The sequence below is a fragment of the Oncorhynchus tshawytscha genome, unplaced genomic scaffold (assembly GCF_018296145.1).
Source record: "Oncorhynchus tshawytscha isolate Ot180627B unplaced genomic scaffold, Otsh_v2.0 Un_scaffold_8679_pilon_pilon, whole genome shotgun sequence".
In the NCBI taxonomy this organism is placed as follows: Eukaryota; Metazoa; Chordata; class Actinopteri; order Salmoniformes; family Salmonidae; genus Oncorhynchus; species Oncorhynchus tshawytscha.
The window spans coordinates 374,467-401,673 of NW_024609766.1; the positions used below are offsets into that span (position 1 = coordinate 374,467).

Genomic DNA, 27,207 nt, shown 5'->3' on the forward strand with positions numbered 1-27,207 from the left:
TACTCCACAATACTAACCTAAATGCATCCTGTTTACCACAACATTGTAGTTACTCCACAATACTAACCTAAATGCATCCTGTTTACAACAACATTGTAGTTACTCCACAATACTAACCTAAATGCATCCTGTTTACAACAACATTGTAGTTACTCCACAATACTAACCTAAATGCATCCTGTTTACAACAACATTGTAGTTACTCCACAATACTAACCTAAATGCATCCTGTTTACAACAACATTGTAGTTACTCCACAATACTAACCTAAATGCATCCTGTTTACAACAACATTGTAGTTACTCCACAATACTAACCTAAATGCATCCTGTTTACAACAACATTGTAGTTACTCCACAATACTAACCTAAATGCATCCTGTTTACAACAAGCCACTTACGTAATACAGCAAACAATGTGTCAAAGAACTGAACTTTTTGTCTTGAATACAAAATGTTATGTTTGGGGCAAATCCAACACAACACTGAGTACCACTTCCTATTTTCAAACATAGTGGTGGCTGCATCATGTTATGACTATGCTTGTTATCGGCAAGGACTACAGAGTGTTTTAAGGATAAAAAGAAACGGAATACAGCTATAAACACAGGCAATATCCTAGAGGAAAACCTGGTTCAGTCTGCTTTCCAACAGACACTAGGAGACAAATGAACCTTTCAGCAGGACAACAACCTAAAACACAAGGCCAAATCTACACTGGGAGCTGAATTCACCTTTCAGCAGGACAACAACCTAAAACACAAGGCCAAATCTACACTGGGAGCTGAATTCACCTTTGAGCAGGACAACAACCTAAAACACAAGGCCAAATCTACACTGGGAGCTGAATTCACCTTTGAGCAGGACATTAACCTAAAACACAAGGCCAAATCTACACTGGGAGATGAATTCACCTTTCAGCAGGACAACAACCTAAAACACAAGGCCAAATCTACACTGGGAGCTGAATTCACCTTTGAGCAGGACAACAACCTAAAACACAAGGCCAAATACGGTATACACTGGAGTTGCTCACCAAGAAGGCATTCTGACCGGCCTTGTTACAGTTTTGACTTATATCGGCTCTTAGAGACTAACCCAGAAAGACTCTCAGCTCTTTTTTTTAACCTTTATTTAGCTAGGCAAGTCAGTTAAGAACAAATTCTTATTTTCAATGACAGCCTAGGAACAGTGGGTTAACTGCCTGTTCAGGGCCAGAACAACAGATTTGTACCTTGTCAGCTCGGGGATTTGAACTTGCAACCTTCCGGTTATTAGTCCAACGCTCTAACCACTAGGCTACCCTGCCGCTCTTAGAGTCTTACCCAGAAAGACTCCCAGCTCTTAGAGACTTACCCAGAAAGATTCCCAGCTCTTAGAGACTTACCCAGATAGACTCCCAGCTCTTAGAGACTTACCCAGATAGACTCCCAGCTCTTAGAGACTTACCCAGAAAGATTCCCAGCTCTTAGAGACTTACCCAGAAAGACTCCCAGCTCTTAGAGACTTACCCAGAAAGACTCCCAGCTCTTAGAGACTTACCCAGAAAGATTCCCAGCTCTTAGAGACTTACCAAGAAAGACTCCCAGCTCTTAGAGACTTACCCAGAAAGACTCCCAGCTCTTAGAGACTTACCCAGAAAGACTCTCAGCTCTTAGAGACTTACCCAGGAAGACTCTCAGCTCTTAGAGACTCACCCAGAAAGACCCAGCTGATTTATATCTGTATTTCACTGTCTCGGAGCTCTACGGACAATTCCTTCAACCTCATGGCTTGGTTTCTGCTCTGATGCGCACTGGACCTTAAAGTATATAGATAGGTTTGTGCCTTTCCAAATCATGTCCAATCAATTGAATTTACCACAGGTGGACTCCAATAAAGTTGTAGAAACATCTCAAGGATGATCAATGGAAACAGGATGCATACTTATGTAAATAAATTATTTATGTTTTTAATTTTTAAAATAAATGTTCAAACATTTCTAAAAACCTGTTTTTGCATTTTCATTATGGGGTATTGTGTGTAGATTGATGAGGCAAAATATATATTTTAGAATAAGGCTGTAATGTAACAACATGTGTGAGAGGACCATGTGTAGTCCTCAGTGATGTGGACAATGAGGAACTTGAAGCTCTTGACCCTCTCCACTGCATCCTTGTGGATGGGGGTGTGGGTGGGGGTGGGTGTGGGTGGGGGTGTGCACCCACCCCTGTTCTTCACCATCAGCTCCTTGGTCTTGCTGACGTTGAGAGAGAGGTTGTTGTCATGGCACCACACTGACAGTTCTCTGACCTCCTCCCTGTAGTCCAGGACCTGCTCCTTGGTCTTGTTGACGTTGAGAGAGAGGTTGTTGTCATGGCACCACACTGCCAGGGTTCTGACCTCCTCCCTGTAGTCCAGGACCTGCTCCTTGGTCTTGTTGACGTTGAGAGAGAGGTTGTTGTCATGGCACCACACTGCCAGGGTTCTGACCTCCTCCCTGTAGTCCAGGATCTGCTCCTTGGTCTTGCTGACCTTGAGAGAGAGGTTGTTGTCATGGCACCACACTGACAGTTCTCTTACCTCCTCCCTGTAGTCCAGGACCTGCTCCTTGGTCTTGTTGACGTTGAGAGAGAGGTTGTTGTTATGGCACCACACTGCCAGGGTTCTGACCTCCTCCCTGTAGTCCAGGACCTGCTCCTTGGTCTAGTTGACGTTGAGAGAGAGGTTGTTATCAGGCACACTGACAGTTCTCTGACCTCCTCCCTATAAGCTGTCTCATTGTCGTCGGTGATCTGGCCTACCTCCGTTGTGTCGTCAGCAAACTTGATGATGGAGCTCGAGTCGTGCGTGTCTACATGGCTGTGAGGGGCCCCGTGTTGAGGATCAGGGTGGCATATGTGTTGTTACCTACCCTTACCATCTGGGGGTGCAGCCCGTCAGGAGGTCCAGGATCCAGTTGCAGAGGGAGGTGTTCAACTTGGAGTCCTGGGTGTCCGGGATGATGCAGTTTATGTGTGCCTTGACCAGCCTGTGTGTATGTGTGTTCGTGTGTGTGTACAGAGACTACCTAATCTGTCCAGCAGAGGGCAGGGCAGAGCTGGGAGCAGTGTGTGTGTGTGTGTGTGTGTGTATACAGAGGCCACCTCATCTGTCCAGCAGAGGGCAGGGCAGAGCTGGGGGCAGTGTGTGTGTGTATATACAGAGACCACCTGATCTGTCCAGCAGAGGGCAGGACAGAGCTGGGGGCAGTGTGTGTGTGTGTGTGTGTGTGTACAGAGACCACCTCATCTGTCCAGCAGAGGGCAGGGCAGAGCTGGGGGCAGCAGACAAACCTTTGGTGTGATGTAGTATTCTCTGCATCAGGACGGGGTACTTGGTGATCCTCTGGGTGACTAACAGAATGCACTCTGGGATACCTAGCCTCCGGACGATACTGCTACTCATCTTCTTCTTAAAAGTCACATAATAGGAAGACAGAATTGATGAGATGCAACAGTTAGATGACTAGACACAGAGATGATATGTGATATTGGTTTAGCTGATGTCTAATGATAATGGATGCTGTAAATGAGTAGTGGACGGTAAGTGCTTACCCTGATGAAGGCCTGGAAGCGTTTGTCTTTGGAGTGCAGCTCCTTGTAGATGTTTACGGCCTCGTTGTGGCGGCTGCAGAACTTCCCGTAAACTCTCTTCATAATCGCTGCTTTGGTCCCTGAGAACTGAAAAACAGCAACATGATATGTGTTACGTTTCCCCTGTTTCTGTTTTTTGGGTTTGTATTTGTGTGTTTCAGGAAAGGGCTTCCTTGGATTCCAAGCAGCTGATTGGTCTGCCCCATTGCTAATTGGCGCTCTGACCCCGCCCTCTCGTCAGGGGATACAGTTGTCTTCAATTACCGACGCTTTCTGCAGCTTTAAAAGCCAGTGTTCCTTTGTTAGGAAAAGAGAGCTTCTTCGTATGTAGGGTTGGTATAAGTTGTATGTGCTGTGTTGGTTGTAGGGTTGGTATAAGTTGTATGTGCTGTGTGGTTGTAGGGTTGGTATAAGTTGTATGTGCTGTGTGGTTGTAGGGTATAAGTTGTATGTGCTGTGTTGGTTGTAGGGTTGGTATAAGTTGTATGCGCTGTGTTGGTTGTAGGGTTGGTATAAGTTGTATGCGCTGTGTTGGTTGTAGGGTTGGTATAAGTTGTATGCGCTGTGTTGGTTGTAGGGTTGGTATAAGTTGTATGTGCTGTGTTGGTTGTAGGGTTGGTATAAGTTGTATGCGCTGTGTTGGTTGTAGGGTTGGTATAAGTTGTATGCGCTGTGTTGGTTGCAGGGTTGGTATAAGTTGTATGTGCTGTCCTTCCAGGACCTCTTCAACTGTCTCTATAATGTGGTGTAGAGAGACACCAGGAGCTCCTCAACTGTTTCTATGGTGTGTGGGGGGAGGATGTTGTTGTGTTCTGTTCTGTAGTGTGATGTTCTGTGGTGTTCTGTAGTGTGGTGTTCTGTAGTGTGGGCTCTCTCCCTCCTCTAACCTGTGTCTCCAGGATGTCTCCTATCTTGTTGATGATGAATCCTCCGTCCTCCCCCTCCTGCTGGCTCTCTCTCTTCCTCTCCAGGAGACGTGTCAGGAAGGAGGTGTGGAGGTCCAGGAGCTCCCCCAGGGCAGGGAACAGCCTGTCTACTGTCTGAGGTTCCAGCTGCAGCTCCTTCACCAGACCCTTACTGTACACCTCCATCATGATCAGCAGGGTCCTCACGTGGTGCATCTCTGTCTGCATCAACTCTGGAGGGGGAGATACAGGGAGATACAGGGAGGGGTAAAGGTTAGGAGGGGGAGATACAGGGAGGGGTAAAGGTTAGGAGGGGGAGATACAGCCTCCAGTATTTATGCTGCAGTAGTTTATGTGTCGGGGGGCTAGGGTCAGTTTGTTATATTTGGAGTACCTCTCCTGTCCTATTCGGTGTCCTGTGTGAATCTAAGTGTGCGTTCTCTAATTCTCTCTTTCTCTCTCGGAGGACCTGAGCCCTAGGACCATGCCCCAGGACTACCTGACATGATGACTCCTTGCTGTCCCCAGTCCACCTGGCCGTGCTGCTGCTCCAGTTTCAACTGACCTGAGCCCTAGGACCATGCCCCAGGACTACCTGACATGATGACTCCTTGCTGTCCCCAGTCCACCCGGCACAGCCAGAAGAGGACTGGCCACCCCACATAGCCTGGTTCCTCTCTAGGTTTCTTCCTAGGTTTTGGCCTTTCTAGGGAGTTTTTCCTAGCCACCGTGCTTCTACACCTGCATTGCTTGCTGTTTGGGGTTTTAGGCTGGGTTTCTATACAGCACTTTGAGATATCAGCTGATGTACGAAGGGCTATATAAATAAATTTGATTTGATACAGGGAGGGGTTAAAGGTTAGGAGGGGTTAAAGGTTAGGAGGGGGAGATACAGGGAGGGGTTAAAGGTTAGGAGGGGGAGATACAGGGAGGGGGTTAGGAGGGGGAGATACAGAGAGGGAGGGGGAGATACAGGGAGGGGGGGTTAAAGGTTAAGAGGGGGAGATACAGGGAGGGAGGGGTTAGGAGGGGGAGATACAGGGAGGGAGGGGTTAGGAGGGGGAGATACAGGGAGGGAGGGGTTAGGAGGGGAGATACAGGGGAGGGAGGGGTTAGGAGGGGGAGATACAGGGAGGGGTTAGGAGGGGGAGATACAGGGAGGGGGAGATACAGGGAGGGGGAGATACAGGGAGGGAGGGGTTAGGAGGGGGAGATACAGGGAGGGAGGGGGAGATACAGGGGGAGGGAGGGGTTAGGAGGGGGAGATACAGGGAGGGAGGGGTTAGGAGGGGGAGATAGGGAGGGGGAGATACAGGGAGGAGGGGGAGATACAGGGAGGGAGGGGTTAGGAGGGGAGATACAGGGAGGGAGGGAGGGGTTAGGAGGGGAGATACAGGGAGGGAGGGAGGGGTTAGGAGAGGAGAAACAGGGAGGGAGGGAGGGGGTTAGGAGGGGAGATACAGGGAGGGAGGGGTTAGGAGGGGGAGACACAGGGAGGGAGGGGGAGATGCAGGGAGGGAGGGAGGGAGGGGAGCTACAGGGAGGGAGGGGTTAGGAGGGGGAGATACAGGGAGGGAGGGGGAGCTACAGGGAGGGAGGGGTTAGGAGGGGGAGATACAGGGAGGGAGGGGTTAGGAGGGGGAGAAACAGGGAGGGAGGGAGGGGTTAGGAGGGGAGATACAGGGAGGGAGGGAGGGGTTAGGAGGGGGAGAAACAGGGAGGGAGGGAGGGGTTAGGAGGGGGAGATACAGGGAGGGAGGGAGGGGTTAGGAGGGGGAGATACAGGGAGGGAAGGAGGGGGAGATACAGGGAGGGAGGGAGGGGGGATACAGGGAGGGAGGGGGAGCTACAGGGAGGGAGGGGTTAGGAGGGGGAGATACAGGGAGGAGGGAGGGGGAGATACAGGGAGGGAGGGGTTAGGAGGGGAGATACAGGGAGGGAGGGGGAGCTACAGGGAGGGAGGGGTTAGGAGGGGAGATACAGGGAGGGAGGGGTTAGGAGGGGGAGATACAGGGAGGGAGGGAGGGGTTAGGAGGGGGAGATACAGGGAGGGAGGGGTTAGGAGGGGGAGATACAGGGGGAGGGAGGGGTTAGGAGGGGGAGATACAGGGAGGGAGGGAGGGGAGATACAGGGAGGGAGGGGTTAGGAGGGGGAGATACAGGGAGGGAGGGAGGGGAGATACAGGGAGGGAGGGGTTAGGAGGGGAGATACAGGGAGGGAGGGGAGCTACAGGGAGGGAGGGGTTAGGAGGGGGAGATACAGGGAGGGAGGGGTTAGGAGGGGGAGATACAGGGAGGGAGGGAGGGGTTAGGAGGGGAGATACAGGGAGGGAGGGAGGGGTTAGGAGGGGGAGATACAGGGAGGGAGGGAGGGTTAGGAGGGGGAGATACAGGGAGGGAGGGAGGTGGAGATACAGGGAGGGAGGGGTTAGGAGGGGGAGATACAGGGAGGGAGGGAGGGGATACAGGGAGGGAGGGAGGGAGGGGAGCTACAGGGAGGGAGGGAGGAGGGGAGCTACAGGGAGGGAGGGGTTAGGAGGGGGAGATACAGGGAGGGAGGGAGGGGTTAGGAGGGGGAGATACAGGGAGGGAGGGAGGGGGAGATACAGGGAGGGAGGGGTTAGGAGGGGGAGATACAGGGAGGGAGGGAGGGGTTAGGAGGGGGGAGATACAGGGAGGGAGGGAGGGGTTAGGAGGGGGAGATACAGGGAGGGAGGGGGTTAAGAGGGGAGATACAGGGAGGGAGGGGGAGATACAGGGAGGGAGGGGTTAGGAGGGGGAGATACAGGGAGGGAGGGGTTAGGAGGGGGAGATACAGGGAGGGAGGGAGGGGTTAGGAGGGGGAGATACAGGGAGGGAGGGAGGGGTTAGGAGGGGAGATACAGGGAGGGAGGGGAGGAGGGGGAGATACAGGGAGGAGGGGAGATACAGGGAGGGAGGGGTTAGGAGGGGAGATACAGGGAGGGAGGGGTTAGGAGGGGGAGATACAGGGAGGGAGGGAGGGGGGAGGGGGAGATACAGGGAGGGAGGGAGGGGTTAGGAGGGGGAGATACAGGGAGGGAGGGAGGGGTTAGGAGGGGGAGATACAGGGAGGGAGGGAGGGGAGATACAGGGAGGGAGGGGTTAGGAGGGGGAGATACAGGGAGGGAGGGAGGGGGGTACAGGGAGGGGAGGGAGATACAGGGAGGGAGGGAGGGAGGGGGAGCTACAGGGAGGGAGGGGTTAGGAGGGGGAGATACAGGGGAGGGAGGGGTTAGGAGGGGGAGATACAGGAGGGAGGGAGGGGGGGAGATACAGGGAGGGAGGGGTTAGGAGGGGGAGATACAGGGAGGAGGGGTTAGGAGGGGGAGATACAGGGAGGGAGGGAGGGGTTAGGAGGGGGAGATACAGGGAGGGAGGGAGGGTTAGGAGGGGGAGATACAGGGAGGAGGGAGGGGTTAGGAGGGGAGATACAGGGAGGGAGGGGTTAGGAGGGGGAGATACAGGGAGGGAGGTGGAGATACAGGAGGGAGGGGTTAGGAGGGGGAGATACAGGGAGGGAGGGAGGGGGTACAGGAGGGGGGAGGGAGATACAGGGAGGGAGGGGTTAGGGGGGGAGATACAGGGAGGGAGGGGTTAGGAGGGGAGATACAGGGAGGAGGGGTTAGGGGGGGAGATACAGGGAGGAGGGAGGGGTTAGGAGGGGGAGATACAGGGAGGGAGGGGTTAGGAGGGGGAGATACAGGGAGGGAGGGGTTAGGAGGGAGATACAGGAGGGAGGGTTAGGAGGGGAGATACAGGGAGGAGGGGTTAGGAGGGGGAGATACAGGGAGGAGGGGTTAGGAGGGGAGATACAGGGAGGGAGGTTTTAGGAGGGGAGATACAGGGAGGGAGGGTTAGGAGGGAGATACAGGGAGGAGGTTTTAGGAGGGGAGATACAGGGAGGAGGGGTTAGGAGGGGAGATACAGGGAGGGAGGGGTTAGGAGGGGGAGATACAGGGAGGGAGGGGTTAGGGAGGGGAGATACAGGGAGGGAGGGGTTAGGAGGGGGGAGATACAGGGAGGGAGGGGTTAGGAGGGGAGATACAGGGAGGGAGGGGTTAGGGGGGGAGATACAGGGAGGGAGGGGTTAGGAGGGGGAGATACAGGGAGGAGGGGTTAGGAGGGGGAGATACAGGGAGGAGGGGAGAGGAGGAGATACAGGGAGGGGGAGATACAGGGGAGATACAGGGAGGGTTAGGAGGGGGAGATACAGGGAGGAGATACAGGGAGGAGGGAGATACAGGGAGGGGGGGTTAGGAGGGGAGATACAGGGAGGGAGGGGGATACAGGGAGGGAGGGAGGGGTTGGGAGGGGGAGAAACAGGGAGGGAGGGAGGGGTTAGGAGGGGGAGATACAGGGAGGAGGGGTTAGGAGGGGGAGATACAGGGAGGGAGGGAGGGGGATGCAGGAGGGAGGGAGGGGAGCTACAGGGAGGGAGGGGTTAGGAGGGGAGATACAGGGAGGGAGGGGAGGGGGGTTAGGAGGGGGAGATACAGGGAGGGAGGGGTTAGGAGGGGGAGAACAGGGAGGGAGGGAGGGGTTAGGAGGGGGAGATACAGGGAGGGAGGGAGGGGTTAGGAGGGGAGATACAGGGAGGGAGGGGTTAGGGAGGGGGAGATACAGGGAGGGAGGGAGGGGTTACAGGAGGGAGGGAGGGGGAGATACAGGGAGGGAGGGAGGGGGAGATACAGGGAGGGAGGGGTTAGGAGGGGGAGATACAGGGAGGGAGGGAGGGGGAGATGCAGGGAGGAGGGGTTAGGAGGGGGAGATACAGGGAGGGAGGGGGAGGGGAGATACAGGGAGGGAGGGTTAGGAGGGGAGATACAGGGAGGGAGGGGTTAGGAGGGGGAGATACAGGGGGGAGGGAGGGGAGATACAGGGAGGGAGGGGAGATACAGGGAGGGAGGGAGGGGTTAGGAGGGGGAGATACAGGGAGGGGAGGGTTAGGGAGGGGGAGATACAGGGAGGGAGGGGTTAGGAGGGGGAGATACAGGGAGGGAGGGGTTAGGAGGGGAGATACAGGGAGGGAGGGAGGGGAGTTAGGGGGAGATACAGGGGGGGAGGGAGGGGAGGAGGGAGGGAGGGAGGGGTTAGGAGGGGAGATACAGGGAGGGAGGGAGGGGTACAGGGAGGGAGGGAGATACAGGGAGGGAGGGGTTAGGAGGGGGAGATACAGGGAGGAGGGGGGAGACAGGGAGGGAGGGGTTAGGAGGGGGAGATACAGGGAGGGAGGGGGTTAGGAGGGGAGATACAGGGAGGGAGGGGTTAGGGGGGAGATACAGGGAGGGGGGGGGGTACAGGAGGAGGGGGGGTTACAGGGAGGGGGGAGGGAGATACAGGGAGGGAGGGAGGGGGTTAGGAGGGGGGAGATACAGGGAGGAGGGAGGGGATTAGGAGGGGGAGATACAGGGAGGGGTTGGGAGGGGAGATACAGGGAGGAGGGGAGATACAGGGAGGAGGGGGAGGGGGAGATACAGGGAGGGAGGGAGGGGGGAGATACAGGAGGGAGGGGTTAGGAGGGGAGATAGGGAGGGAGGGAGGGGGAGATACAGGGAGGGAGGGTTTTAGGGGGAGATACAGGGAGGGAGGGGAGATACAGGGAGGGAGGGGTTAGGAGGGGGAGATACAGGGAGAGGAGGGGTTAGGAGGGGGAGATACAGGGAGGAGGGAGGGGTTAGGAGGGGGAGATACAGGGAGGGAGGGAGGGGGAGATACAGGGAGGGAGGGGTTAGGAGGGGGGAGAGATACAGGGAGGAGGGAGGGGTTAGGAGGGGGAGATACAGGAGGGAGGGAGGGGTTAGGAGGGGGGGAGATACAGGGAGGGAGGGGTTAGGGAGGGGGGTACAGGGAGGGAGAGGGAGGGGGAGATACAGGGAGGGAGGAGGGGGGGTTAGGAGGGAGGGAGGGAGGGGGAGATACAGGGAGGGAGGGGTTGGGAGGGGGAGATACAGGAGGGAGGGAGGGGTTAGGGAGATACAGGGAGGGAGGGAGGGGGAGATACAGGGAGGGGGTTAGGAGGGGGAGATACAGGGAGAGGGGGGCTACAGGGAGGGAGGGGTTAGGAGGGGGAGATACAGGGAGGAGGGAGGGAGGGTTAGGAGGGGAGATACAGGGAGGGGGTTAGGGAGGGGGGGATACAGGGGAGGAGGGAGGGGTTAGGAGGGGGAGATACAGGGAGGGAGGGAGGGGTTAGGAGGGGAGATACAGGGAGGGGTTAGGAGGGGGAGATACAGGGAGGGAGGGAGGGGGAGATACAGGGGTTAGGAGGGGAGATACAGGGAGGGAGGGAGGGGTTAGGAGGAGGGGGAGATACAGGGAGGAGGAGGGGAGATACAGGGAGGGAGGGAGGGGGTTAGGAGGGGGGAGATACAGGGAGGGGGGAGAGGAGGGAGGGGTTAGGGGGGAGATACAGGGAGGGGTTAGGAGGGGGAGATACAGGGGAGGGAGGGAGGGGAGATACAGGGAGGGAGGGGTTAGGAGGGGAGATACAGGGAGGGGTTAGGAGGGGGAGATACAGGGAGGGGTTAGGAGGGGGAGATACAGGGAGGGAGGGGGTTAGGAGGGGAGATACAGGGAGGGTCCAGGAGGCACAGCCAGGGAGAGGAGGAGGGGGGAGATACAGGGAGGGAGGGGTTAGGAGGGGGGAGATACAGGGAGGGGGAGGGGGAGATACAGGGGGAGGGAGGGGTTAGGAGGGAGGGGATACAGGGAGGAGGGAGGGAGGGAGTACAGGGAGGAGGGTTAGGAGGGGAGATACAGGGAGGGAGGAGGGGTTAGGAGGGGGAGATACAGGGAGGGAGGGTTAGGGAGGGGAGATACAGGGAGGGGTTACAGGAGGAGATACAGGGTTAGGAGGGGGAGATACAGGGAGGGGGAGGGGTTAGGAGGGGGAGATACAGGGAGGGAGGGGTTAGGAGGGGGAGATACAGGGAGGAGGGGGAGATACAGGAGGGTTAGGAGGGGGAGATACAGGGAGGGAGGGAGGGGGAGGGGAGGGAGGGGGAGGGAGGGGTTAGGAGGGGAGGGAGGGAGGGGTTAGGGAGGGGGAGATACAGGAGGGGGGGTTAGGAGGGGGAGATACAGGAGGGAGGGGTTAGGAGGGGGAGATACAGGGAGGGAGGGGTTAGGAGGGGGAGATACAGGGAGGAGGGGAGGGAGGGGGGTACAGGAGGGAGGGGTTAGGAGGGGGAGATACAGGGAGGGGGGAGGGGAGATACAGGGAGGGGGAGGGAGATACAGGGAGGGGGAGATACAGGGAGGGAGGGGTTAGGAGGGGAGATACAGGGAGGGAGGGGTTAGGAGGGGGAGATACAGGGAGGGAGGGGTTAGGAGGGGGAGATACAGGGAGGGAGGGGTTAGGGAGGGGGAGATACAGGGGAGGGAGGGGGTTAGGAGGGGGAGATACAGGGAGGGAGGGGTTAGGAGGGGAGATACAGGGAGGGAGGGGTTAGGAGGGGGAGATACAGGGGGAGGGGGGAGGGGGTACAGGGAGGGGAGGGGGGAGATACAGGGAGGAGGGAGGAGGGGGAGATACAGGGAGGGGTTAGGAGGGGGAGATACAGGGAGGGGGGAGGAGGGGGAGGGAGGGGGTTAGGAGATACAGGGGAGATACAGGGAGGGGAGGGGTACAGGAGGAGGGGAGATACAGGGAGGGAGGGGTTAGGAGGGGGAGATACAGGGAGGGAGGGGTTAGGAGGGGAGATACAGGGGAGGGGTTAGGAGGGGGAGATACAGGGAGGGAGGGGTTAGGAGGGGAGATACAGGGAGGGAGGGGTTAGGAGGGGAGATACAGGGAGGGAGGTTAGGAGGGGGAGATACAGGGAGGGAGGGGTTAGGAGGGGAGATACAGGGAGGGAGGGGTTAGGAGGGGGAGATACAGGGAGGGGGGGTTAGGAGGGGAGATACAGGGAGGGAGGGGTTAGGAGGGGGAGATACAGGAGGGAGGGGTTAGGAGGGGGAGATACAGGGAGGGAGGGGTTAGGAGGGGGAGATACAGGAGATACAGGGAGGGGGGTTAGGAGGGGAGATACAGGGAGGGGGGGTTAGGAGGGGGAGATACAGGGAGGGAGGGGTTAGGAGGGGAGATACAGGGGGAGGGGTTAGGAGGGGGAGATACAGGAGGGAGGGGTTAGGAGGGGAGATACAGGGAGGGAGGGGTTAGGAGGGGGAGATACAGGGAGGGAGGGGGGAGGGGGAGATACAGGGAGGGAGGGAGGGGTTAGGAGGGGGAGATACAGGGAGGGAGGGAGGGGTTAGGAGGGGGGATACAGGGAGGGAGGGGTTAGGAGGGGGAGATACAGGGAGGAGGGAGGGTTAGGGGGAGATACAGGAGGGAGGGGGGTTAGGGGGGAGATACAGGGAGGGGGGTTAGGAGGGGGAGATACAGGAGGGAGGGGTTAGGAGGGGAGATACAGGGAGGGAGGGAGGGGTTAGGAGGGGAGATACAGGAGGGAGGGGTTAGGGAGATACAGGGAGGGGTTAGGAGGGGGAGATACAGGGAGGGGGGTTAGGAGGGGAGATACAGGAGGGGTTAGGAGGGGAGATACAGGGAGGGGTTAGGAGGGGAGATACAGGGAGGGGTACAGTGGAGGGGGGGGGGTTAGGAGGGAGATACAGGGAGGGGTTAGGAAGGGGAGATACAGGAGGGGTTAGGAGGGGGAGATACAGGGAGGGAGGGGAGGGAGGGAGGGTTAGGAGGGGGAGATACAGGGAGGGAGGGGTTAGGAGGGGAGATACAGGGAGGGAGGGGTTAGGAGGGGGAGATACAGGGAGGGAGGGGGTTAGGAGGGGGAGATACAGGGAGGGAGGGGTTAGGAGGGGGAGGGGAGGAGGTTTTAGGAGGGGGAGATACAGGGAGGGGGGTTAGGAGGGGGAGATACAGGGAGGGAGGGGTTAGGAGGGGGAGATACAGGGAGGGGGGTTAGGAGGGGGAGATACAGGGAGGGAGGGGTTAGGGGAGGGGGATACAGGGAGGGAGGGGTTAGGAGGGGGAGATACAGGGAGGGAGGGGTTAGGAGGGGGAGATACAGGGAGGGAGGGGTTAGGAGGGGAGATACAGGGAGGGAGGGTTAGGAGGGGGAGATACAGGGAGGGAGGGTTAGGAGGGGGGAGATACAGGGAGGGAGGGGTTAGGAGGGGGAGATACAGGGAGGGAGGGTTAGGAGGGGAGATACAGGGAGGGAGGGTTAGGAGGGGGAGATACAGGGAGGGAGGGGTTAGGAGGGGAGATACAGGGAGGGAGGGTTAGGAGGGGAGATACAGGGAGGGAGGGGTTAGGAGGGGGAGATACAGGGAGGGAGGGGTTAGGAGGGGGGATACAGGGAGGGAGGGGAGATACAGGGAGGGAGGGAGGGGTTAGTAGGGGGAGATACAGGGAGGGAGGGGGGAGAAACAGGGAGGGAGGGGTTAGGAGGGGGAGATACAGGGAGGGGTTTACAGGGAGGGAGGGGGAGAAACAGGGAGGGAGGGGTTAGGAGGGGAGATACAGGGAGGGGTTAGGAGGGAGAGATACAGGAGGGGAGGGAGGGGTTAGGGAGGAGAGATACAGGGAGGGAGGTAGGGAGGGGTTAGGAGGGAGAGATACAGGGAGGGAGGTAGGGAGGGGTTAGGAGGGAGAGATACAGGGAGGGAGGTAGGGAGGGGTTAGGAGGGGGGATACAGGGAGGGAGGTAGGGAGGGGTTAGGAGATACAGGGAGGGAGGTAGGGAGGGGTTAGGAGGGGGCGATACAGGGAGGGAGGTAGGGAGGGGTTAGGAGGGGGCGATACAGGGAGGGAGGGAGGGGTTAGGAGGGGGCGATACAGGGAGGGAGGGAGGGGTTAGGAGGGGCGATACAGGGAGGGAGGGAGGGGTTAGGAGGGGGAGATACAGGGAGGGGTTAGGGAGATGGAGGGGGAGATACAGGGAGGGGTTAGGAGGGGGAGATACAGGAGGGGTTAGGAGGGGGAGATACAGGGAGGGGTTAGGGAGGGGAGATACAGGGAGGGGTTAGGAAGGGGAGATACAGGGAGGGGTTAGGAGGGGGAGATACAGGGAGGGAGGGAGGGGTTAGGAGGAGGAGATACAGGGAGGGGTTAGGAAGGGGAGATACAGGGAGGGGTTAGGAAGGGGAGATACAGGGAGGGGTTAGGAAGGGGAGATACAGGGAGGGGTTAGGGAGGGGAGATACAGGGAGGGGGGTTAGGAGGGGGAGATACAGGGAGGGGTTAGGAGGGAGAGATACAGGGAGGGAGGGGTTAGGAGGAGAGATACAGGGAGGGAGGGGTTAGGAGGGGGAGATACAAGGAGGGAGGGAGGGGTTAGGAGGGAGATACAGGGAGGGAGGGGTTAGGAGGGGGAGATACAGGGAGGGAGGGAGGGGTTAGGAGGGGGAGATACAGGGAGGGAGGGAGGGGTTAGGAGGGGGAGATACAGGGAGGGAGGGGTTAGGAGGGTAGGTAGTGTAGCAGTGGTAGGTACAGTAGCAGTGGTAGGTGTGGAGCAGTGGTAGGTACAGTAGCAGTGGTAGGTGTGGAGCAGTGGTATTTACTGTAGCAGTGGTAGGTACAGTAGCAGTGGTAGGTACTGTAGCAGTGGTAGGTGTGGAGCAGTGGTAGGTACAGTAGCAGTGGTAGGTGTGGAGCAGTGGTATTTACTGTAGCAGTGGTAGGTACAGTAGCAGTGGTAGGTACAGTAGCAGTGGTAGGTACAGTAGCAGTGGTAGGTACTGTAGCAGTGGTAGGTGTGGAGCAGTGGTAGGTGATGTAGCAGTGGTAGGTACTGTAGCAGTGGTAGGTACAGTAACAGTGGTAGGTAGTGTAGCAGTAGTAGGTACCGTAGATGACTTCCTGTCTCTTGATGACATCCTTCTTCAGATGTTTGAGGAAGTTGCTGTTCATAACGTTGCTCCAGGAGTCTGCCTCCAGCTCTTTCAGGTCTTCCTCAAACTCCCCCATCAGCTGACTGTCAATCATCTCTGTGCCTAGATTATGAAACACAACACTCAGATAGCATTCACAGGTATTTATCTAGACATTATCGTAGACACTATAATCCAGACACATTTACGGGAGCAATTAGGATTAAGTGCCTCGCTCAGCTCGGGTATTCGAACCAACGACAAGCGGTCTGGTCTATAGTAGTGGTCTGGTCTATAGTAGTGGTCTGGTCTATAGTAGTGTTCTGGTCTGGTCTATAGTAGTGTTCTGGTCTATAGTAGTGTTCTGGTCTATAGTAGTGTTCTGCTCTATAGTAGTGTTCTGGTCTGGTCTATAGTAGTGTTCTGGTCTGGTCTATAGTAGTGTTGTGGTCTGGTCTATAGTAGTGTTGTGGTCTGGTCTATAGTAGTGTTGTGGTCTGGTCTATAGTAGTGTTGTGGTCTGGTCTATAGTAGTGGTCTGGTCTGGTCTATAGTAGTGGTCTGGTCTATAGTAGTGTCTGGGTACTGGGTCTATAGTAGTGGTCTCTGGTCTGGTCTATAGTAGTGGTCTGGTCTGGTCTATAGTAGTGGTCTGGTCTGGTCTATAGTGGTCTGGTCTGGTCTATAGTAGTGGTCTGGTCTATAGTAGTGGTCTGGTCTGGTCTATAGTAGTGTTCTGGTCTGGTCTATAGTAGTGGTCTGGTCTATAGTAGTGTTCTGGACCGGTCTATAGTAGTGGTCTGGTCTGGTCTACAGTAGTGGTCTGGTCTATAGTTGTGGTCTGGTCTATAGTAGTGGTCTGGTCTATAGTAGTGGTCTGGTCTGGTCTATAGTACTGGTCTCGTCTATAGTAGTGTTCTGGTCTATAGTAGTGGTCTCGCCTATAGTAGTGTTCTGGTCTAAAGTAGTGTTCTGGTCTATAGTAGTGTTGTGGTCTGGTCTATAGTAGTGGTCTGGTCTATAGTAGTGGTCTGGTCTATAGTAGTGGTCTGGACTGGTCTATAGTAGTGGTTGGGTCTATAGTAGTGTTCTGGTCTGGTCTATAGTATTGTTCTGGTCTATATTAATGTTCTGGTCTAAAGTAGTGGTCTGGTCTATAGTAGTGGTCTCGTCTATAGTAGTGTTCTGGTCTGTCTATAGTAGTGGTCTGGTCTATAGTAGTGTTCTGGTCGGGTCTATAGTAGTGTTCTGGTCTATAGTAATGTTCTGGTCTAAAGTAATGTTCTGGTCTAAAGTAGTGTTCTGGTCTATACTAGTGTTCTGGTCTGGTCTATAGTAGTGGTCTGGTCTATAGTAGTGGTCTGGTCTATAGTAGTGGTCTGGTCTGGTCTATAGTAGTGTTCTGGTCTATAGTAGTGTTCTGGTCTATAGTAGTGTTCTGGTCTATAATAGTGTTCTGGTCTATAGTAGTGTTCTGGTCTGGTCTATAGTAGTGTTCTGGTCTGGTCTATAGTAGTGGTCTGGTCTATAGTAGTGGTCTGGTCTATAGTAGTGGTCTGGTCTATAGTAGTGTTCTGGTCTGGTCTATAGTAGTGTTCTGGTCTATAGGAGTGGTCTGCTCTATAGTAGTGTTCTGGTCTATAGTAGTGTTCTGGTCTGGTCTATAGTAGTGTTCTGGTCTGGTCTATAGTAGTGTTCTGGTCTGGTCTATAGTAGTGGTCTGGTCTATAGTAGTGTTGTGGTCTGGTCTATAGTAGTGTTGTGGTCTGGTCTATAGTAGTGTTCTGGTCTGGTCTATAGTAGTGTTCTGGTCTGGTCCATAGTAGTGTTCTGGTCTATAGTAGTGGTCTGGTCTATAGTAGTGTTCTGTAGTGGTCTGGTCTGGTCTATAGTAGTGGTCTGGTCTGGTCTATAGTAGTGGTCTGGTATGGTCTATAGTAGTGGTCTGGACTGGTCTATAGTAGTGGTCGGGTCTATAGTAGTGTTCTGGTCGGGTCTATAGTAGTGTTCTGGTCTATAGTAGTGTTCTGGTCTATAGTAGTGTTCTGGTCTATAGTAATGTTCTGGTCTATAGTAATGTTCTGGTCTATAGTAGTGTTCTGGTCTATAGTAGTGTTCTGGTCTATAGTAGTGGTCTGGTCTATAGTAGTGTTCTGGTCTATAGTAGTGGTCTGGTCTATAGTAGTGGTCTGGTCTATAGTAGTGGTCTGGTCTATAGTAGTGTTCTGGACTGGTCTATAGTAGTGGTCTGGTCTATAGTAGTGGTCTGGTCTGGTCTATAGTAGTGGTCTGGTCTATAGTAGTGTTCTGGACTGGTCTATAGTAGTGGTCTGGTCTGGTATAGTAGTGGTCTGGTCTGGTCTATAGTAGTGGTCTGGTCTGGTCTATAGTAGTGGTCTGGTCTGGTCTATAGTAGTGGTCTGGTCTGGTCTATAGTAGTGTTGTGGTCTGGTCTATAGTAGTGGTCTGGTCTATAGTAGTGTTCTGGACCGGTCTATAGTAGTGGTCTGGTCTGGTCTACAGTAGTGGTCTGGTCTATAGTTGTGGTCTGGTCTATAGTAGTGGTCTGGTCTATAGTAGTGGTCTGGTCTGGTCTATAGTACTGGTCTCGTCTATAGTAGTGTTCTGGTCTATAGTAGTGGTCTCTGGTCTATAGTAGTGTTCTGGTCTAAAGTAGTGTTGTGGTCTGGTCTATAGTAGTGGTCTGGTCTATAGTAGTGGTCTGGTCTATAGTAGTGGTCTGGACTGGTCTATAGTAGTGGTTGGGTCTATAGTAGTGTTCTGGTCTGGTCTATAGTAGTGTTCTGGTCTATATTAATGTTCTGGTCTAAAGTAGTGGTCTGGTCTATAGTAGTGGTCTCGTCTATAGTAGTGTTCTGGTCTGTCTATAGTAGTGGTCTGGTCTATAGTAGTGGTCTGGTCTGGTCTATAGTAGTGGTCGGGTCTATAGTAGTGTTCTGGTCGGGTCTATAGTAGTGTTCTGGTCTATAGTAATGTTCTGGTCTAAGTAGTGTTCTGGTCTAAAGTAGTGTTCTGGTCTATAGTAGTGTTCTGGTCTATAGTAGTGTTCTGGTCTGGTCTATAGTAGTGGTCTATAGTAGTGGTCTGGTCTATAGTAGTGTTCTGGTAGGTCTGGTCTATAGTAGTGTTCTGGTCTATAGTAGTGTTCTGGTCTATAATAGTGTTCTGGTCTATAGTAGTGTTCTGGTCTATAGTAGTGTTCTGGTCTGGTCTATAGTAGTGTTCTGGTCTGGTCTACAGTAGTGTTCTGGTCTATAGTAGTGGTCTGGTCTATAGTAGTGGTCTGGTCTGGTCTATAGTAGTGTTCTGGTCTATAGTAGTGTTCTGGTCTATAGTAGTGTTCTGGTCTATAGTAGTGTTCTGGTCTGGTCTATAGTAGTGGTCTGGTCTATAGTAGTGTTCTGGTCTGGTCTATAGTAGTGTTCTGTCTATAGTAGTGGTCTGGTCTATAGTAGTGGTCTGGTCTATAGTAGTAGTGGTCTGGTCTATAGTAGTGGTCTGGTCTATAGTAGTGTTCTGGACTGGTCTATAGTAGTGGTCTGGTCTATAGTAGTAGTGGTCTGGTCTGGTCTAGTCTAGTGGTCTGGTCTGGTCTATAGTAGTGGTCTGGTCTGGTCTATAGTAGTGGTCTGGTCTGGTCTATAGTAGTGTTGTGGTCTGGTCTATAGTAGTGGTCTGGTCTATAGTAGTGTTCTGGTCTATAGTAGTGGTCTGGTCTGGTCTACAGTAGTGGTCTGGTCTATAGTTGTGGTCTGGTCTATAGTAGTGGTCTGGTCTATAGTAGTGGTCTGGTCTGGTCTATAGTACTGGTCTCGTCTATAGTAGTGTTCTGGTCTATAGTAGTGGTCTCGTCTATAGTAGTGTTCTGGTCTAAAGTAGTGTTGTGGTCTGGTCTATAGTGGTCTGGTCTATAGTAGTGGTCTGGTCTATAGTAGTGGTCTGGTCTGGTCTATAGTAGTGTTGGGTCTATAGTAGTGTTCTGGTCTATAGTAGTGTTCTGGTCTATAATGTTCTGGTCTATAGTAATGTTCTGGTCTAAAGTAGTGGTCTGGTCTATAGTAGTGGTCTGGTCTATAGTAGTGTTCTGGTCTGTCTATAGTAGTGGTCTGGTCTATAGTAGTGGTCTGGTCTATAGTAGTGGTCGGGTCTATAGTAGTGTTCTGGTCGGGTCTATAGTAGTGTTCTGGTCTATAGTAATGTTCTGGTCTAAAGTAGTGTTCTGGTCTAAAGTAGTGTTCTGGTCTATAGTAGTGTTCTGGTCTATAGTAGTGTTCTGGTCTGGTCTATAGTAGTGTGGTCTGGTCTATAGTAGTGGTTCTGGTCTGGTCTATAGTAGTGTTCTGGTCTATAGTATAGTGTTCTGGTCTATAGTAGTGTTCTGGTCTATAGTAGTGTTCTGGTCTGGTCTATAGTAGTGTTCTGGTCTGGTCTATAGTAGTGTTCTGGTCTATAGTAGTGGTCTGGTCTATAGTAGTGTCTGGTCTGGTCTATAGTAGTGTTCTGGTCTATAGTAGTGTCTGGTCTGGTCTATAGTAGTGTTCTGGTCTATAGTAGTGTTCTGGTCTGGTCTATAGTAGTGGTCTGGTCTATAGTAGTAGTGGTCTGGTCTATAGTAGTGTTCTGGTCTATAGTAGTGTTCTGGTCTATAGTAGTGGTCTGGTCTATAGTAGTGTCTTCTGTGTTCTGGTCTATAGTAGTGTTCTGGTCTGGTCTATAGTAGTGGTCTGGTCTATAGTAGTGTTCTGGTCTGGTCTATAGTAGTGGTCTGGTCTATAGTAGTGGTCTGGTCTATAGTAGTGGTCTGGTCTGGTCTATAGTAGTGGTCTGGTCTATAGTAGTGGTCTGGTCTGGTCTATAGTAGTGGTCTGGTCTATAGTAGTGTTCTGGTCTGGTCTATAGTAGTGGTCTGGTCTATAGTAGTGTTCTGGACTGGTCTATAGTAGTGGTCTGGTCTGGTCTATAGTAGTGGTCTGGTCTATAGTAGTTGTCTGGGTCTATAGTAGTGGTCTGGTCTGGTCTATAGTTGTGTTCTGGTCTATAGTAGTGGTCTGGTCTATAGTAGTGGTCTGGTCTATAGTAGTGGTCTGGTCTATAGTAGTTTTCTGGTCTATAGTAGTGTTCTGGTCTGGTCTATAGTAGTGTTCTGGTCTGGTCTATAGTAGTGTTCTTGGTCTGGTCTATAGTAGTGTTCTTGTCTGGTCTATAGTAGTGGTCTGGTCTATAGTAGTGGTCTGTTGTGGTCTGGTCTATAGTAGTGTTGTGGTCTGGTCTATAGTAGTGTTGTGGTCTGGTCTATAGTAGTGGTCTCTGGTCTGGTCTATAGTAGTGTTCTGGTCTGGTCTATAGTAGTGTTCTGGTCTAAAGTAGTGTTCTGGTCTATAGTAGTGTTCTGGTCTATAGTAGTGTTCTGGTCTGGTCTATAGTAGTGGTCTGGTCTATAGTAGTGGTCTGGTCTATAGTAGTGGTCTGGTCTGGTCTATAGTAGTGTTCTGGTCTGGTCTATAGTAGTGTTCTGGTCTATAGTAGTGTTCTGGTCTGGTCTATAGTAGTGTTCTGGTCTTTAGTAGTGTTCTGGTCTGGTCTATAGTAGTGGTCTCGTCTATAGTAGTGTTCTGGTTCTGTTCTGGTCTATAGTAGTGTTCTGGTCTGGTCTATAGTAGTGTTCTGGTCTATAGTAGTGTTCTGGTCTATAGTAGTGTTCTGATCTGGTCTATAGTAGTGGTCTGGTCTATAGTCGTGGTCTGGTCTATAGTAGTGTTCTGGTCTGGTCTATAGTAGTGGTCTGGTCTATAGTAGTGGTCTGGTCTATAGTAGTGTTCTGGTCTATAGGAGTGTTCTGGTCTGGTCTATAGGAGTGTTCTGGTCTGGTCTATAGTAGTGTTCTGGTCTGGTCTATAGTAGTGTTCAGTCCTATAGTAGTGTTCTGGTCTATAGGAGTGTTCTGGTCTGGTCTATAGTAGTGTTCTGGTCTGGTCTATAGTAGTGTTCTGGTCTGGTCTTTAGTAGTGGTCTCGTCTGTTGTAGTGTTCTTGTCTGGTCTATAGTAGTGTTCTTGTCTGGTCTATAGTAGTGGTCTCGTCTATAGTAGTGTTCTGGTCTAAAGTAGTGTTGTGGTCTGGTCTAAAGTAGTGTTGTGGTCTGGTCTATAGTAGTGTTGTGGTCTGGTCTATAGTAGTGGTCTGGACTGGTCGATAGTAGTGGTTGGGTCTATAGTATTGTTCTGGTCTGGTCTATAGTAGTGTTCTGGTCTAAAGTAGTGTTCTGGTCTATAGTAGTGTTCTGGTCTATACTCGTGTTCTGGTCTGGTCTATAGTAGTGGTCTGGTCTATAGTAGTGGTCTGGTCTATAGTAGTGGTCTGGTCTGGTCTATAGTAGTGTTCTGGTCTGGTCTATAGTAGTGTTCTGGTCTATAGTAGTAGTGTTCTGGTCTGGTCTATAGTAGTGTTCTGGTCTTTAGTAGTGTTCTGGTCTGGTCTATAGTAGTGGTCTGGTCTATAGTAGTGTTCTGGTTCTGTTCTGGTCTATAGTAGTGTTCTGGTCTGGTCTATAGTAGTGTTCTGGTCTATAGTAGTGTTCTGGTCTATAGTAGTGTTCTGGTCTATAGTAGTGTTCTGATCTGGTCTATAGTAGTGGTCTGGTCTATAGTCGTGGTCTGGTCTATAGTAGTGTTCTGGTCTGGTCTATAGTAGTGGTCTGGTCTATAGTAGTGGTCTGGTCTATAGTAGTGTTCTGGTCTATAGGAGTGTTCTGGTCTGGTCTATAGTAGTGTTCGGTCCTATAGTAGTGTTCTGGTCTATAGGAGTGTTCTGGTCTGGTCTATAGTAGTGTTCTGGTCTGGTCTATAGTAGTGTTCAGTCCTATAGTAGTGTTCTGGTCTATCCCTCTAGTGGTGTGGGGGCTGTGCTTTGGCAAAGTGGGTGGGGTTATATCCTTCCTGTTTGGCCCTGTCTGGGGGTGTCCTCGGATGGGGCCACAGTGTCTCCTGACCCCTCCTGTCTCAGCCTCCAGTATTTATGCTGCAGTAGTTAATGTGTCGGGGGCTAGGGTCAGTTTGTTATATCTGGAGTACCTCTCCTGTCCTATTCGGTGTCCTGTGTGAATCTAAGTGTGCGTTCTCTCTCTCTCTCTCTCTCTCTCTCTCTCTCTCTCGGAGGACCTGAGCCCTAGGACCATGCCCCAGGACTACCTGACATGATGAATCCTTGCTGTCCACCTGACCGTGCTGCTGCTCCAGTTTCAACTGTTCTGCCTTATTATTATACGACCATGCTGGTCATTTATGAACATTTGAACATCTTGGCCATGCTCTGCTATAATCTCCACCCGGCACAGCCAGAAGAGGACTGGCCACCCCTCAGAGTCTGGTTTCTTCCTAGGTTTTGGCCTTTCTAGGGAGTTTTTCCTAGCCACCGTGCTTCTACACCTGCATTGCTTGCTGTTTGGGGTTTTAGGCTGGGTTTCTGTACAGCACTTTGAGATATCAGCTGATGTACGAAGGGCTATATAAATAAATTTGATTTAGTAGTGTTCTGGTCTATAGTAGTGTTCTGGTCTGGTCTACAGTAGTGGTCTGGTCTAAAGTAGGGAACTAAACAGGAAATAGTGTGCCATTTGAAATGCATTTAAAGACACAAAGCATGTTAGTCATTCTATCCATAGCTGTTGAGAGAGATTAGTAACCTACGAACCTTCGTCTGTGAGTGACTCTGTAGATTCATTGACCAGGTTGGTCTTGCACAGAGAGTCAGTAGAATGGGACAGGTACCGCAGACCCTTGATAGGCATGTCATCAAACACCTGGTGACTGGAGAGAGGAAACAGAGAGAGAGGACATAGAGAGAGAGGACAGAGAGTCAGTAGAATGGGACAGGTACCGCATACCCTTGATAGGCATGTCATCAAACACCTGGGAGCTCATTTTATTAATATTAGAAGCTATTCTAAAAAATACTACTAGTGTAAACTCCAAATAACTTCACAGATCTTCATTGTAAAGGGTTTAAACACTGTTTCCATGCTTTTTCAATTAACCATAAACAATTAATGAACATGCACCTGTGGAACGGTCGTTAAGACACTAACAGCTTACAGATGGTTGGCAATTAACGTCACATTTATGAAAACTTAGGACACTTAGGAGGCCTTTCTACTGACTCTGAAAAACACCAAAAGAAAGATGCCCGGGGTCCCTGCTCATCTGCATGAACGTGCCTTAGGCATGCTGCAAGGAGGCATGAGGACTGCAGATGTGGCCAGGGCAATAAATTGCAATGTCCACACTGTGACACACCTAATACGGCGCTACAGGGAGACAGGACGGACAGATGATCGTCCTTGCAGTGGCAGACCACGTTTAACAACACCTGTACAGGATTGGTACATCCAAACATCACACCTGCGGGACAGGTACAAGATGGCAACAACAACTGCCCGAGTTACACCAGGAATGTACAATCCCTCCATCAGTGCTCAGACTGTCTGCAATAGGCAAAGAGAGGCTGGACTGAGGGATTGTAGGACTGTTGTAAGTCAGGTCCTCACCAGACATCACCGGCAACAACGTCGCCTATGGGCACAAACCCACCATCGCTGGACCAGACAGGACTGGCAAAAAAGTGCTCTTCACGGACGAGTCACTGTTTTGTCTCACCAGGGGTGATGGTCGGATAAGTGTTTATCGATGACAGAATTGAATGCCGGGGCGGTAGTCATTTAGTTCAGTTATCTTTGCCTTTGTGGGTACAGGTACAAATGGTAGCCATCTTGAAGCATGTAGGGACAATAGACTGGGATAGGGAGCGATTGAAAATGTCTGTAAACGCACCGTAAACACACCAGCCACACATGCTCTGAGGACGCGGCTAGGGATGCCATCTGGGACAGCAGCCTTGTGAGGGTAAACACATTTAAATGTTTTACTCACGTCAGCCATGGGGAAGGAAAGGGGGTGGGGGACGCAGTCCTTGTTAGCGGACCGGGATTGTGGCACTGTATTATCCTCAAAGCGGGCAAATAAGTTGTTTAGTTTGTCTTGAAGCGTGACGTCGGTTTCCGTGACGTGGCTGGTTTTCTTTTTGTAGTCCGTGATTTCCTGTAGACCCTACCACATACTTCTCGTGTCTGAGCCATTGAATTGTGAATCCACCTTGTTGCTGTACTGGCATTTCACTTGTTTGATTGCCTTGTGGAGGGAGTACCTACACTGTTTATATTCAGTCATATTTCCAGATCTCTTTCCATAGTTAAATAAGGTGGATCACGCTTTCAGTTTTGTGCGAATGCCGCCTTCCATCCACGGTTTCTGGTTAGGGTAGGTTTTAATAGTCACAGTGGGTACAACATCTCCAATGCACTTCTTTATAAATGTCAGCATATAGGTCGATGTTGTTCTCTGCGGCTGAGCGGAAAATATTCCAGTCCGTGTGATCAAAACAATCTTGAAGCGTGGCTTCCATTGGCTTCCAATGTTGAATGGTTCTCGTCACTGGTACACCCTGTTTGAGTTTCTACCTATAGGACGATAGGAGCAAGATGGCGTCGTGGTCGGTTTTGCTGAAGGGAGGGCGGGGGAGGGCTTTGTAAGCATCGCGGAAGTTTTGCCCTTGCATGTTGCATAATCAATATGTTGGAGGAATTTAGGTAGACTTGTTCTCATATTTGCTTTGTTAAAATCCCCAGCTACAGCTAATGCAGCCTCAGGATATCTGGTTTCCAGTTTCCAGTCCAGTGAAGTTCCGTATTGTCCGCCTTGCTGGCTGCTTGAGGGGGAATCAGCTGTGACTATAACGGAAGAGAATTCTCTTGGTAGGTAAAATGGCCAGCATTTGATTGTAAGGAATTTGGGTGAGCAGAAGTACTTGAGTTCCTGAATGTTGTTATGATTACACAATGAGTCGTTAATCATAAAGAATACACCCAAACCGTTCTTCTTGCCAGACAGGTGTTCATCTCTGTCGGCACGATGCATGGAGAAGCCCAGTGGCTGAACCGATTCCAACAACATATGTTTCCGTGAAGCAGAGAATGTTACAATCCCTGATGTCTATCTTAGCATTTATGAACATTTGAACATCTTGGCCATGTTCTGTTATAATCTCCACCCGGCACAGCCAGAAGAGGACTGGCCACCCCTCATAGCCTGGTTCCTCTCTAGGTTTCTTCCTAGGTTTTGGCCTTTCTAGGGAGTTTTTCCTAGCCACCATGCTTCTACACCTGCATTGCTTGCTGTGTGGGGTTTTAGGCTGGGTTTCTGTACAGCACTTTGAGATATCAGCTGATGTAAGAAGGGCTATATACATCCATTTGATTTGATAAATACTAATTGTTCTCAGCATCAGTGCTCGTCCATGACTTTGACTATTTGCATTTCAAAGCACCCCTAATGAACCATGTGGTCAACATCAGCCGTTTACATCTGGTGGGAATATACAACGCCGTACCATGAAATACAACGGCACAACCAAAAATAGGCTAAGAAAACCACTTTGCCCAGACTGAAGTAGAGGTGCCAGTGTCAGACGGAGGCCCAGACTGAAGTAGAGGTGCCAGTGTCAGAGACGGAGGCCCAGACTGAAGTAGAGGTGCCAGTGTCAGACGGAGGCCCAGACTGACTTAGAGGTGCCAGTGTCAGACGGAGGCCCAGACTGAAGTAGAGGTGCCAGTGTCAGAGACGGAGGCCCAGACTGAAGTAGAGGTGCCAGTGTCAGACAGAGACCCAGACTGAAGTAGAGGTGCCAGTGTCAGACGGAGGCCCAGACTGAAGTAGAGGTGCCAGTGTCAGAGACGGAGGCCCAGACTGAAGTAGAGGTGCCAGTGTCAGACGGAGGCCCAGACTGAAGTAGAGGTGCCAGTGTCAGAGACGGAGGCCCAGACTGAAGTAGAGGTGCCAGTGTCAGAGACGGAGGCTCAGACTGAAGTAGAGGTGCCAGTGTCAGACGGAGGCCCAGACTGAAGTAGAGGTGCCAGTGTCAGAGACGGAGGCCCAGACTGATGTAGAGGTGCCAGTGTCAGAGACGGAGGCCCAGACTGATGTAGAGGTGCCAGTGTCAGAGACGGAGGCCCAGACTGAAGTAGAGGTGCCAGTGTCAGAGACGGAGGCTCAGTAAAAATAAATCACGGCTACAAAGAGCGGACCATTAGGAAACAAGTAAGTCTGCAATTTAGGGTTGGGTTGGGTTAGAGTCAGGCTTAGGGTCAGGGTCAAAGTCAGGGTTAGGTTAGGGTCAAGGTTAGGGTCAGGGTTAGGGTCAGGTGAGGGTCAGAGTCAGGGTTAGGTTAGGGTCAGGGTTAGGGTCAAGTTAGGGTCATAGTCAGGTTAGGTTTGGGTCAGGGTTAGAGTCAGGGTTAGGTTAGGGTCAGGGTTAGGTTTGGTCAGTCAGGGTTAGGGTTGGGTTAGTCAGGGTTAGGGTTGGGTTGGAGTTAGGGTTGGGTTAGGGTTAGGGTTGGGTTGGGTTAGAGTCAGGGTTAGGGTTGGGTTAGAGTCAGGGTTAGGGTTGGGTTGGAGTCAGGGTTAGGGTTGGGTTAGAGTCAGGGTTAGGAACAGGGTCAGGGTTTGAGTCAGGGTTATGGTTAGGAACAGGGTCAGGGTTTGAGTCAGGGTTATGTTAGGAACAGGGTCAGGGTTTGAGTCGGGGTTATGGTTAGGAACAGGGTCAGGGTTTGAGTCAGGGTTATGGTTAGGAACAGGGTCAGGGTTAGGGTTAGGAACAGGGTCAGGGTTTGAGTCAGGGTTATGGTTATGGTTAGGAACAGCGTCAGGGTTATGGTTATGGTTAGGAACAGCGTCAGGGTATGAGTCAGGGTTATGGTTAG

The 27,207-nt window shown here is 52.3% G+C and overlaps 1 protein-coding gene across 1 annotated transcript in view; it reads right to left on the reverse strand.

Moving 5' to 3' along the window:
* Positions 1-27,207, reverse strand: part of LOC112237627 (A-kinase anchor protein 13) — a gene marked incomplete at its 5' end in the record, with an annotated part of 100,501 nt that overhangs the window by 46,678 nt on the left and 26,616 nt on the right. Inside the window, 5 exon segments of the mRNA XM_042317759.1 lie at positions 3,314-3,431; positions 3,575-3,700; positions 4,501-4,751; positions 15,352-15,498; positions 23,085-23,200. Of these exon segments, the coding sequence (XP_042173693.1) occupies positions 3,314-3,431; positions 3,575-3,700; positions 4,501-4,751; positions 15,352-15,498; positions 23,085-23,200 (758 nt within the window).